This window comes from Monodon monoceros, unplaced genomic scaffold (genome assembly GCF_005190385.1).
Source record: "Monodon monoceros isolate NGI ecotype Baffin Bay Population unplaced genomic scaffold, NGI_Narwhal_1 Super_Scaffold_2, whole genome shotgun sequence".
Lineage (NCBI taxonomy): Eukaryota > Metazoa > Chordata > Mammalia > Artiodactyla > Monodontidae > Monodon > Monodon monoceros.
Genome location: NW_021703776.1, coordinates 60,458,273 through 60,471,444, shown reverse-complemented (window position 1 = coordinate 60,471,444; position 13,172 = coordinate 60,458,273). Strand labels below are relative to the sequence as shown.

At 43.2% G+C, this 13,172-nt stretch overlaps 1 protein-coding gene across 1 annotated transcript in view; it reads right to left on the bottom strand.

Moving 5' to 3' along the window:
- Positions 1 to 2,993: 2,993 nt before the first annotated feature.
- Positions 2,994 to 13,172, bottom strand: part of ITPRID1 (ITPR interacting domain containing 1) — a 68,133-nt gene continuing 57,954 nt past the window's right edge. The window contains 7 exon segments of the mRNA XM_029233057.1: positions 2,994 to 3,253; positions 3,256 to 3,292; positions 3,762 to 3,875; positions 4,647 to 4,772; positions 9,443 to 9,716; positions 9,751 to 9,886; positions 10,181 to 10,392. Of these exon segments, the coding sequence (XP_029088890.1) occupies positions 2,994 to 3,253; positions 3,256 to 3,292; positions 3,762 to 3,875; positions 4,647 to 4,772; positions 9,443 to 9,716; positions 9,751 to 9,886; positions 10,181 to 10,392 (1,159 nt within the window).

The following is a 13,172-nucleotide window of genomic DNA, read 5'->3' as shown; positions in this document are numbered from 1 at the left end:
ATGAGCTGTACTCCACATGGGATCATACAGGAACCACGTTCCAGGCTTGCTCTAAAGGGCTATATAGGCACGAACCCCTGTAATGTACAAATGATGACAGGCTTAGAAACGTTAAGTAGTTTATCCAACACAGATGGTGGAGTTGGATTTAAGCTTCCGGATTTAACTCTAGAGCTTGAGTCCTTAACCCCACTGTACAGTTGCTTCTCATTAATAATACAGCACAGGACTCAGTGTCTACCTGTGGAGATCATTCTCTCCATCTTAGCTTCCTCCTATTCAAATGCGGAAAACTTCCCTTAGCACTGAGAGGCTCAAATGAGGGAAAGTCTGTCATGTCACACACAAAAGACTTCTATTTTTATATGGCAACTTATATGGTCAGTGCTTTTTATGCAGTTTGATTATATGAAATAACAACCATCAAATCTTCATTTGCATCTGTTTTGTGTGGAAGCAACTCAGGTCAAAAACAGGTCTGAACTTTATCAACACTCCAAACTCCAAAATGGAACTTATTTAGCTTTAAGCTAGGTTCTCAGAAAAAAAAGTTTTCCATGTCTAATGAACAGTTTTGCTGTGGGCTGCTTTTGAGAATAAGAGATTGTCATGTAAGTACTTGGCATGGGGCATTGTGTATCACACAGAAATAAAAAGATAGATACTGAGTGAGATTTGGAAGCAAGTCTTCCAGCTGAAACTATCTTGTGGAGAGTAGAAAATGCTGGACGGGAATTCTGGAGAGAGCTGGGAACTGGGCTTCTAGAGTGAGTGTGTATATTGAGAAAGATGGTGTGGAGAGAGAAAAAGAAAAGAATTGAGGACAGAAGAGGGATGTCCACACTCCAAGGAAGTATAGTCAACAGAGGGAACTGCAGGGTGGTCTGAAGGGTAGGAGGGCTCCCATGAAGCCAAAGGGTTTCCGAAAAGCAAGGAGGATGAAGAACGGAAATAGGCTATGAGATGGGTTCTAGTAATGGGTAGCTTCAAAAGAAATAGCTTCTTAGTTTCCTTGCTGGAAAGTAACCACCACTGGCCCATCTTACATAAATTATGCACTTTCCTCAAGGAGTTACTTTTCCATGAAGTTTTTCTGACTGTTCCATTCTTCATGCATCCCCCGCTCCTGAGAATTCCTGTAGCACTTAGAGACCGCCAGTGCACTCAGCCCTGGTGTACACCACCCTGCATTTCACTGGCAAAGGGAGATGGAGGGCTCACAAGCCTCCCCAGCTGGATGGAAGCAACTTGACAGTTTTGCTTCTCCCTTCCGGGATTACACCAACTGCCTTCTAACGGGAGCTCCTGCACAGCTGTCAGTCCCCAGTGGCACCTTTTCCACAAGGCAGTCAGCGTGACTTTTAAATGTAAAGCAGATCACAGGACAACCCTGCTTAAAACCTACAATGGCTTTCCATCACACTTGGGAAAAACTCAGGCTCTCAGACTCCAGCCTTCGGTTATCCCGAAGCCCCACCTCTCAGACTTCCACTCCCTCCGCTCCCCTGTCACTCACCCACTCAGCAATGCTGGCTGTTTCTGTCTCAGAGCCTTTAAGTTTCCCATTCCTTCTGCTTTATTTTCATTTTCTTTAATTTTCTTTTAGAGAAGGGCTCTTTTTTAAAAATAATTAATTAATTTATTTATTTTTGGCTGTGTTGGGTCTTTGTTGCTGTGTGCGGGCTTCTCATTGTCATGGCTTCTCTTGTTGTGGAGCACGGGCTCTAGGCATGCAGGCTTCAGTGTTGTGGCACGTGGGCTCAGTAGTTGTGGCTCGTGGGCTCTAGAGCGCAGGCTCGGTAGTTGTGGCGCACGGGCTTAGTTGCTCCGCGGCATGTGGGATCTTCCCAGGCCAGGGCTCGAACCCGTGTCCCTTGCATTGGCAGGCGGGTTCTTAACCACTGCACCACCAGGGAAGCCCCCTTCTGCTTTAAATGTTCTTTCCCCAGAATTTCACATGGCTTCCTCTTCCTCACCTTTCGTGTCTTGCCCCAATAGCTTCCCTTTCGCAAGGCCAACCACTCTGATGAATGTGGTAAGCATTTCACCCCACATCACTCTCTACAGTATTATCACACGGTCTTCGCCATGGTGAGGAACTGACGTGATCTTATATACTTGCTTGTTGGTGCGGTGGTTGTTTCTCACTCTTCGTCCGATGCTTTGTTGAATAGGAGCTCTGTCTCGTTCACAGCTGTCTCCAGCACGAGAGGAGCTGCTGACACCTAGTGGGTGCTTCTTCAATAAGTCTGGCTTGCCGACCAACTCAAGGCTTTTGGACAGTCTGCTACCTCTCAGGCCTGGATCTTCCTTCCTCCTTCTGTTGTCACTCCTTCAACCAGGCCCTTCTGATACCCTGATCTAAATCAGCCTCCCTGTTATTCTCTCTTTCATAAAACCCTGTTATTTCCTTCAAAGCCCTTTCACAGTTTTCAAATTCATACCTATTTATGTGTTTACATTCTGTCTCCCCCAAAAGACTGTAAGTTTCAGCAGGGCAAAGACTGTACACCATATATACCTTGAGGGATATATATTATATACATCTTGGCCACTGCACCCTATCCCTGGCACATAGTAGGTGCTCACTTATTCTGTATCAAATGAGTATTAAAATATTCTTCCCAGGTTTAACCATAGCGTAGAATATTAAAAAAATAGCTGAGGAAGGATTGATACACACTTCTCCTTGGGGAAAATTTAGATATTCTTGTTTTTTGTTTTTTTTTTTTTGCGGTACTTGGGCCTCTCACTGTTGTGGCCTCTCCCGTTGCGGAGCACAGGCTCCGGACCTGCAGACTCAGTGGCCATGGCTCACAGGCCCAGCCACTCCACGGCATGTGGGATCCTCCCAGACCGGGGCACGAACCCGTGTCCCCTGCATCGGCAGGCAGACTCTCAACCACTGCGCCACCAGGGAAGTCCTAGATAGTCTTGCTCTGGCTAGAATGTGCTTTTACATTTTGTAGAAAGGTCAACAAACCTCCCCTGATCTAGAGGAAGACATCTGTATCCTTTTCTCCAACAGGACAATTTGACAGAGAGGCCGGATCTGATTCCGCCAAAACTGGAGGAGACATCCTGGTGTTTCTCCCCAAGGTGGATGGAGGAAAGGCAGCTAAATGGGTCACACTGCAGCATGGAGCCCGCTGGCCATCACTGGGAGGAAAGGCAGCCCCAGGGGCCATGGAGGGGTGGATCTTAGCACATGCAGTCTGGCCATTCTTTTCTTCGGTCCACTTATACTGATGCAGTAGTGTTCAGGTGGTTTCCCTGTGAGAAGCTCAAGCTACTAAAAGGAAAACAGGAACAAAAAGTGTGGACAACTTCCCATATTTACACCAAGCAGCTAACTCAGACTGGTGGGAAAGGCACTGATGGGTGTGAATTCTCTTGACTGGGCTCTGTGCGATGGCAAAAGATCCTGGCAGTGACTTAGCCCATATTAGGTCAAAAGCCGTGTATCTTGTTCTCATTTGGAAAATGGGCTACTAATACTTATCTCTTGTTTACAGGGCAGAGGAAAAGATTGGCATGAGGGTGAGGTGACCCAAGTTCTAGTCCTGAATCACCATCAGCTAGCTGTGTGGCCTTGAGCAAACCAATGTGCTTTTCTGGGCTTCAATTTCTTTATACTTAAAATGAACTTGTTGGCACCTAATCTTAGAATCTGGAATGACTGTACAATCAGGTTTCTCACTTAACACACCCCTGCTACGATGGGCAGGATCTAGTGAAACCCCACACCCCATCGCCAGTACCGATTGCATCCCTTCTTGAATTTGCTGAGCCTGGTCTCCCAGTTGAAACTCTAGCTCCTCCAACTACTGCTGCAGGGCTTCGAGTAAAGTTTGCAGTTGTTCAGCCTCCTCCCTGCAGGTAAATAATAGAAAACAACCAAATTTCACAAGCACCTCCAGGTGCAATCTTCCATTGTCCCTCTCAAAATGTAGGTCACTCCTTTGACAGGTCTTAAAAGAGACAGTCACCATCTTTATTTGTATCAGTTGCAGGCCTACGTTTATTAGGAGGGCAGGTTTCCTTTTTTCTTTTTTTTAAACAACTCTGTTGCAGAATAATTTACATACCATAAAGTTTACCTATTCTAAGAGTACAATTCATTGATTGTTAGTAAATCTGCCAAGTGTGTAACGACCACCACCATTCAATTTTGGAACACTTCCATCTCACCAGTAAGAAACCTTGTACTCCTTTATAAATTAATCCCTATTCCTACTCCCAGCCCCAGGCAATGACTAATCCACTTTTGGGACGAATACTTTTAATCTATGTGAACATAGTGCAGATTTCCAAAACTCTAACATCCGCCAATATTCGTATTTTCGTGAGCCCCGTTCATGTTGATTAAAGATGCCCTGCTGGCTAGCCCCCTCTTCCCAGCTGCTGCCTATTTTCTGACCTCAAATAGCCCTGGCCTTGAAGAGTTAAAGTGTTGCTATCCGGCAAATGGCTCTCACAGACTCCCACTGAGAAAGTAAGAATGGGAACAGGAAAGCAAAGGGAAAGCTGGTCAATTTCTCGTTAGCCCTGCTCCGTGGTGCTCGTCTGTCCTGCCCTGAATACCTTTTCTTGCTCCAGATGTGTGGGCTGGTACTTACTTTTATGGCTCCCTTAGATAATTATCTTTTCTCCTCTGACATGCCCCTGGAAAAGAGTGCCTGTTGTTCTCTAAGGTGCTGCTCAATTTCTTCTAAATGCTTCCGGAAACTCTGGCAGACCGTCCTCATTGTTTCCATCTCAGGGACTGTGCACTGAGAACAATTAGAAAGAGCTGAGAAGGAAGGTCTTTCTGAATCACTGCAAGAGTTCACCACAGTGGCACCTGCCTTCCCACCTGGGCTTACCTGTTCGCGACGAAGCCCTGCTGCTAATGTGTCAGAAAGAGAATAGGGAAAGCCCAGCCTTTGGCTTCGTCAAGCAAGTAGAGGCAGTATGTGGCTGGGACAGGGGGGCAGCCATTGTTGGATGGCCCTTGGAGACATTATGTCCCAGAGACAAGAAGGCGCTCTGGAAGACTAGGGGGAGGTAGGGTGCGAGGATGTAGACAGGAGAGGAGGAGGGAAGGGCCAGAATAGTGCGAGCCTGTGCTTAGAATTGTTGAGTTTTGTTTAATCTTGTTTCACTTTGGTGCTGAGTACTGCCTCACTCTGAATCTCAGTAACACTGAACATGTTTGTTCGGATGGTACGTATTTGATTAGAGAAAGTCTGCTTAGAATAATTTTTATTAGCCTTAGCTTTGCTTAACCACAGTCTCTGGTGGTTGAAATCTGTAGGATCAGCCCCACCCAGCCGACAAGCCCATTCAGAGTGAGGTAGGCATAGATTAGGCATCCCATCCTCCATGGACTGGAATCGAAAATTGAACTCTGTCCTTCCAGTCCTGCGTCCCATTGTTCCTGATGTGAATCAATCTTTAAATCTTACTTTCTCTGTACGACGATGCTGTTGCCTTGGTTTCCTTATTTAAATATCTTCTTGCAGCCACCAAGCCTGGTCTATTTGTCAGGCACTCTGCTGATTTGCTGAGTTCTTACCAGCTATCCTCTTTGTTTTCTAGCCCTGGTTGGATCATGCTTTGAATAGATCCATGATCCAGAGCCCCAGAATCTCTACCCACCTGACTTTGAGTAATATTAATGCTAGCTGGACCCTAATGCTAGATCTACCAGGTCCTCCATTTTAAACTCCTCCCTGATTAGTGTGTAGTGTCTGGTCGTTGCCTACTCACCATCTCTCCCTCCTGTATTCATAATTACAGAATTCTAATATCTTAGGGGCACTGAGCATTTAACTAAAAACCTACATTTCCCAGTATCCCTTGCAGATAGGATGGCAATGAGATGGAAGTGGAGATGGTGGAGTGGGGCTTCTGGGAAACTCTTTTTTTTTTTGGGAAACTCTTTAAAGGAAAAATTTCAATGGCAGGTTGCTTTTAACCTTTTCTTCTTCTTCCTCCTTCAGTGGAGACCAATCTTTCAGCTATGTTAATTCCTCCCACCCCTTTTTCTAGGAAGTCCCAGATTTCTTACCTTTCACCCCCAAACCACATGGCCATGCTCTTAGCAACCAGATGGCTATTTTTACTGGTATTGTCATAATGGAAATACTGTCCTGAGTGATATTTTGATATTGAAACTCTCCATCATTTTGCTTTGAGAGTTCGGTTTTGATTCTATCCTCATTTTTATACATGAACAACATTTTACAGAGCAAAACTCTCCAATTATTGTTGCTTCGGTATGAGTGCATTTGAACCAGTTAGAGGAGTATTTGAAGGTTATTGATGTCGGCAAGAGTGCTTGAAAGGTGACTACAGTTATGGTTCTTAAAACTAGAAAAGATCATACAGACCATGGAGGACTTCTTTTTATAGATAAGTGTTCTGACACAAAGAGTTAACTAACTTGTCCCAGGTCAAAACATGGTAGATTTCAAACCCAATTCTCCTGATTCATTTCTCTTCTTCTCAAGATCTAGCTGAGTCACAGCAGGGACTACAGTGTAGCTAGTCATACGGAGAAGTTATTTGTCCCTAAGGAATGAGCCGATTGGTCTTAGTAGATTCTTACAAGGTGACCAAGTTCTAGGGACTGTGAGGCCAGGGCCGTGGAAATATGGTGCTTAAGTAGGCTGAACGTTATAAACGTTGAAATTTATGCTTCATCTAGATATTTTGGGATAACCCTTTGTGATTGGAAGGCATGAGGGCTGGGATTTAGGAATAACTGACGGTGTATAGCTCCCTGTGAAGGGAGCGATGTGGAAGATTCTGAAATGCTGCCAACTCCCGGTCACTTGGAAACACTGAAACTATCAATACATTTCTGCTTTAGAACAGATATAGAAGTTTCAGAAAAAAGGAAACCTTAGTCAAGCAAACAAAAAAAGAGGCTGTTTTGAACTCTTTTTTTTCCAATATAAGGGCTAGGTTATAACTCAAATACAATGCAAGGTCTACTCTACTGACCCAACCTGGGCCTTAAAACAAACTTTATCTTCAATAGTAAGAGCAACAATATCGACCCTTCACTTTTGAATTGGTTCATATTACTTTTCAGTGGCCATGGCTCACGGGCCCAGCCGCTCCGCGGCATGTGGGATCTTCCTGGACCAGGGCACGAACCCGTGTCCCCTGCATCGGCAGGCGGACTCTCAACCACTGCGCCACCAGGGAAGCCCGGCTCATATTACTTTTTAAAATTTGTATGATTTTCTTTTTCTTTAAATCTAAATAATAAACATTATAGATGGATCTTCTAATATCCAAAACTCTTATTTCATATACAACTCATTTTCTTTTCTGGAAAGATTTTATTTCGAATTAACAAATTATTGTGAAGAAATCACTTATTTATAAGAAATTAATCATATCAGCAAACCATTATCATAGATAACCCACGAGAGCACACCCTCTCTGTGACTTTCTTCTGAAGTTTTAAACACAGTTTTGGTTTTTTATACTTTATTATTTTAAACAAAATATAAAACCAACTATGGTTTAATTTATATTTCCTTATGAAATTTATCTTAAAAATGTAAATTAGAAAAATAATATTTTTTCAGGATATGTTAGATCAATAATCTGGTTTTCATCATGGAAACTGGAGTACCTAACTGTAGGATTTAATATTTTTCCCCTTATAGCCTCTTAAAATGTCACCTTCTCCAGCTGTCTTTCATCCCTAACATTTGCCTACATGAACTATATGGTCAAGTAGATGTTTATTCCCTTAGAGCTGAGTTTCTCAACGTTGACATTGTTGACATTTTAGGTCAGATAATCCTTTGTTGTGAGGGATGTCCTATGTATTGTAGGATGTTTAGCACCATCCCTGACCTCCACCCACTAAATGCCAATAGCACCTACCCCAGTTATGACAACCGAACATGTCTCCAAACATTGCCAAATGTCGCCATGGCTGGGGTAAAATTACCCCCAATTGAAAACCACTGCATTTACAATCTCTCAGCTAACATCAATGATGATGATGGCTCCTACCATTCTCCAGGATTTGAACCTCGGTCTTTTTACTCCAAAGGACCCCAGCTATACGTTAGCTTTTGTTCTTTTCTCTCACTGAAACTTAGCATAATATTATACCTAGAATTGATCTCAACACCTTCTTTTACTAGTTCAACCCTTATTTTATCTTTCATATAATCACTTTCTATATTCACATTACATTTGTATAGATTTCTATATCTTGAAGGACCATGTCGTAATTTGCCTTATCTTTCAAATAATCACTTTCTCATGTTACTATTACACTTACATAGATTTAGATATTTTAAAGTTGGACACATCTTTGGAGTGGATTGTCCAAGGATTTGGTGTCAGCTAAGCTTGAATGTGACTCTGGACTTAGGAGTTGTGGGAAGTTGGAAAATTAAACTCTCTCAGTTCTTGTTTCCTCATCTGTGAAAGAGGGAGGACTTGGCACATTTATGGCATGGATGAAAATGGGGGTTATTTGACACAGCATAAATAAAGTGCTTGGTATAGCACTCAGTAAATATTTGTGGGATTAACAGAATGGGAAGGTAACACAGAAGGCACCAAATAGTAGGCACCCAGGAAATCGTAGTTGCCTTTCATTCTCCTTTGAACAGCTATAGTCCTACGTTATATGTGCTACCTTGTTTTTCCACCCTGTCTATACACGTAGTTTCATGTTTGATACTCTTTAATTTTTTAAATCAATGGCTAGCCTTGATAGCCTAGATTATTTCTGACCTTGAGAATTGCTGAAGAGGGTTCATTGGAAGGACTCACTAAATGCTTGTTGATTTACCAGGAGCTGAACAGGGTTGGGGGTCCTTCAGTCCTCAGTAACCTCAATGTTCACTTTTAAACAAGTTCAGCAAAGGAAGACCAAAAGTTCCTCTATTTGACATGAGAAGTTCTATATTTAAGACCTGAACAGTAATAAAATAGTAACGAAAATCGGTAACCACCGATTCTCTCACTTAATCCGAAAACGATCCTGCATCGATGACATGAATAGTCTCCCTATTTTACAAAGCAGGAACTAGGCTCAGAGAGATGAAATGGCTTGTGCAAGATTATACAGCTAAGTGAATATGAGACAGAATTTTCAGTTAGACTGAACTGAAGGGAGGTACAGATGCATTGATGCTTAGAACCTTACATATGAATGTACTGTTCTATACCCCTCTGTAAAATGGGGGTGGATAATAAAATTTGCCTTCCTTCCTTCATAAGGTGATTGGAAGTATCAAATAAGAAATTTGTGAGAATGTATTTTAAATAATAAAACAGTCTACAAATATTAGTCATGATTTGAAATGGAAAGGTATGTCCCGAGAGCTCACATTCGGAAGGGAAGGCTGAACTTTATCCCTGAGGTGTTTATCGTTGCTGCGTCTGCTTCTCCATCTTTGCAGAGGTAAATACTGACAGAATACAGCTCCCTCACTGTGGTGTCCTGAAGGACGTTCAAAGCCTTCCTGAACTGGGCTTCCAGATGGTTATGTGAGTATGAACAGGGCCTACAGGCTGAAGACACAAAGCTGGGGCTTTGCCTCGCCACGTGGCGGGGGAGATGGCGGTGACGGCAGCCACCACAGTGGGCAGGCACAGCTTGGCAGGTGCCCCCTGGGTAGATACCAGGGAAACATGTGTCTGCAGAGACAGATTTGGTGAGGGGCTGGGCCTTGTTACTTCGAGCTGAACAGCAACGCCAGGGCCTAGGCTCACGTGTGTTAAGTCTGAACAGAAACATCATTGAACTGTCTTGCTTCTGTTCCCAGTCCTGGTTCTGCTGTGGTAATAGGGTCACACGTAGTGCATTCTAAAGTTGCTTCTCTGGAATCCATTCCCAAGACCACAGCACTCTGAGCGGCTGATGCCAGCTTGCAGAACATCTGGATTGTCACAGACTTGGAGCATTTACGTTAGCATCTGGAGGAAGGTCTCCCGTCTCAGATTCTGCCCTAGGTGGTATTTGACCCAAAGCACTACACCTTGGCCTCACTTGGGGAGTATCGCCAGCCACTTAATCTAGATGGGGAATGGACCTTCCAGATGTTTGGACAAGGTCGCCTGTATAGGGCATGGCTTCACTGGGCTTGGGGACGTGCTGTGGGACACTTTTTTTGCATCAGTAAGGCGTTGTTAATATCAGGACAGAGTTTACCGCCTTCTGTTCCTCTTGGGGCCTCCGAGTCAACATGAAAGGACTTGTCTTGAGCACAATCAATTCCAGGTGATCTCTGAGACTCACAGTGGTGGCTTTGTACGTATACTGCCCCAGCTCGCTCAGGCCTCAGGAACCCATCCTTCACTTCTGTGATGTGCATCACCATAAGACCCAGAGGGCAATCGGTGTAAAATTGAGTCACTGGTTTCCTGTTACAAGGAGTAAAATTGAGTCACTGGTTTCCTGTTACAAGGAGTAAAACGTGAAACAAAGGAAGAGGAATGAACATCTCTTAAAACGAAATAACAATCTGATTGTGAGATGCATCTTCACTAAGGGGAAGAAAATCCAGAAGGGAATGCATATGCCTTAAATGCCACACTAAGAAAACAATAAACACCACAATTTATACATCTGTGTATATGTACTGCAATGGACAGAATGTTACATTCCCCTTCCACCATGCTATGTAAACATTAGGAGACCCAAAAATTCAACAGAAGGGTTGAAACTCGCTGAAGATGGACAAAACAGACTTTGCAACCTCTCACTTTTTCTATATTTGTTTTGGTGCAAGATTTGTGTCACAAGCTGTGAAGGACTCCCAGTACATCATTATTCTTTACAATTTCCAGATAATGTCTAAGCAATTACTATTCTGGAATGTAAGCTTCATATAAAATGGTTGCTATTCCCTTTCTTATAACTCTGGAATGAAATTATACATTAGAGCACTAGAACAAAATTATCGGTTAAAGCCCATTTATTCGTATGCTGGTAGGTTCAAGTCAGTCTGGTCCAAATGAAAATAAACAACCACCAACATAAAGGGTCCCTAAAAAGTAGAGAGAGTGATTTCCTCTAAAAGGGATATAGTTATATTATAACTGTTACCTTTAGTTAACTGTACTTTGTAAAGCACAAAAAAGCCAAAAATAAACAAAAATAACCTCTGAAACTCATTTAAGTGAATTTGTGAAGAAACCAGATTATGAAAACTTCTCTTTGATGGTGAGATCAAATGGTGGAATTGGGCATATTTCTCTCAGGAGTAGAGCCTTATTTATCTTGTGTTTTAGAAGCCAAATACATGCATCGGAATCATTTTGAGCAAGTCGCCAGGAAAATGTGGTTCAATTTACAGATGGTTTCATTTCTTCAGGAGGCTAAAAATCTTTCCTACCTATAAACCACCTTTTTGACAACTCAATAATAAACTCTCAAAATTGAGTTTGCAAATTCTCTTTTTAAAATAATTAATTAATTTTGGGCTGCGCTGGGTCTTCGTTGCTGTGCGCAGGCTTTCTCTAGTTGTGGTGAGCAGGGGCTACTTTTCTTTGCGGTGCACAGACTTATTGTGGTGGCTTCTCTTGTTTCGGAGCACGGACTCTAGAGCTCAGGCTCAGTAGTTGTGGCACACGGGCTTAGTTGCTCCGCGGCATGTGGGATCTTCCCAGACCAGGGCTCGAATCCGTGTCCCCTGCATTGGCAGGCAGATTCTTAATCACTGCGCCACCAGGGAAGTCCCGGGTTTGCAAATTCTAACCATTCTCTTAGGGTTGTAGGAATTACATGATACAAAGGATGAGAAATTGCCTAGTCCAGGATGGCTATGATAGATGATTAAGCAAATAGACAAATACAAATGTGCATCGTTTAGCACTCCCACACCCTCACACCTAATATGTAATATGAAGGTTGGCATGACTTAGGGGAAGATGATATGGCCTCTGGCAAGAGTAATGGACTTAGTACCTGCACGCCCAGGCCAACCCAACCCAGTTCCTGAAGCTATCGAGGCCAAGACAGGTAGAACTTCAGAAGCCTCATCACCTCCAATAGGATTTTCCCTATGCACTTAATATGCACAAGGAGCCATAGCTCTTCCTTACTCCACTAGATTGGGGCCTTGGCTTACCCCTACCTTACCCCTTACCCCTACCAGTCCCTTTCCCCTAGCTATATCTTATTATTCAAACCCTTGCCTACTGGGTGGATCCTGTACCAAACCACCACGAATCCCCTCGTGAGTTTGTCATGCCCCTTAGTCTGCTGATTCCCTCATTCTGCCAATCCTGTAGCTCGGGGTGGGGGGTTAATCTCTCTATAATGTATGCTACTAAGATCCAGTTTGCTCCCATAGCTGAGTCATCTAGAAAATCTGGAGCCAAGTCTACTGGGTTAAGATTCTGACTCTCCTACTTACTAGTTGTGTGGTCTTGGGCATGCCACTTACACTCTCTGTGTCTGGGGAAAAGAATAAATATGCCGGTGATATTGTTTGTGGGGTTGCGAACAGGATAATATCCAATAATACATACGTGAAGAATTTATGTACATGGAAAAGATGATGTAATTATATATACATTTTTACTGCAGAACATCATCTTAATATTATATTATCTTTCAGAATTCAATCATTACTAATGTTATTAAGTATCATTAATGAGTGTCATTATTAATATTAATATTGACTAGAAATTACCTTCCCTAGCACAGGACTGTCCTCACAGAGTTAAGATTTTACCCTCCCAATTAGGTAGACCCTGCCCCGGGAAGGTTTGCTTCACCATCTCACGGGTGTGAAACATTTCTGCCTGGGAGGAGTGATGCTGCAGGCACTTTGTCCAAACAGTCACCAGGTGGCAGCATTACACCAACCACAGCACAGAGGAGTCAGGGCCCTGACAAGTCTCTGGAATGGCTGAAAGCAGTAAGAGAAGTCAACCTGAAGGGTTGCTCTTCTGAGCTGAGTTAGTGATAAAAGCTCTGAATCCTAAGTGGAAAGTTTTTACTTAATGTAGTCTGAGTTCCTAGAGGCTCAGAAAAAAAAAAGCCTGTGGAATTGAAACATAAATGAGGGGAGGGAGAAAAAGAAAAGGAATCTTTAAGGGTGTGATGTATGCTGGAGTTGTGCAGAACAAAAGAAATGGTTCAACCTTAGGCTGTTTGGGGTTCCCATCTTCCCTGAGCTATTCTACTCTACCTC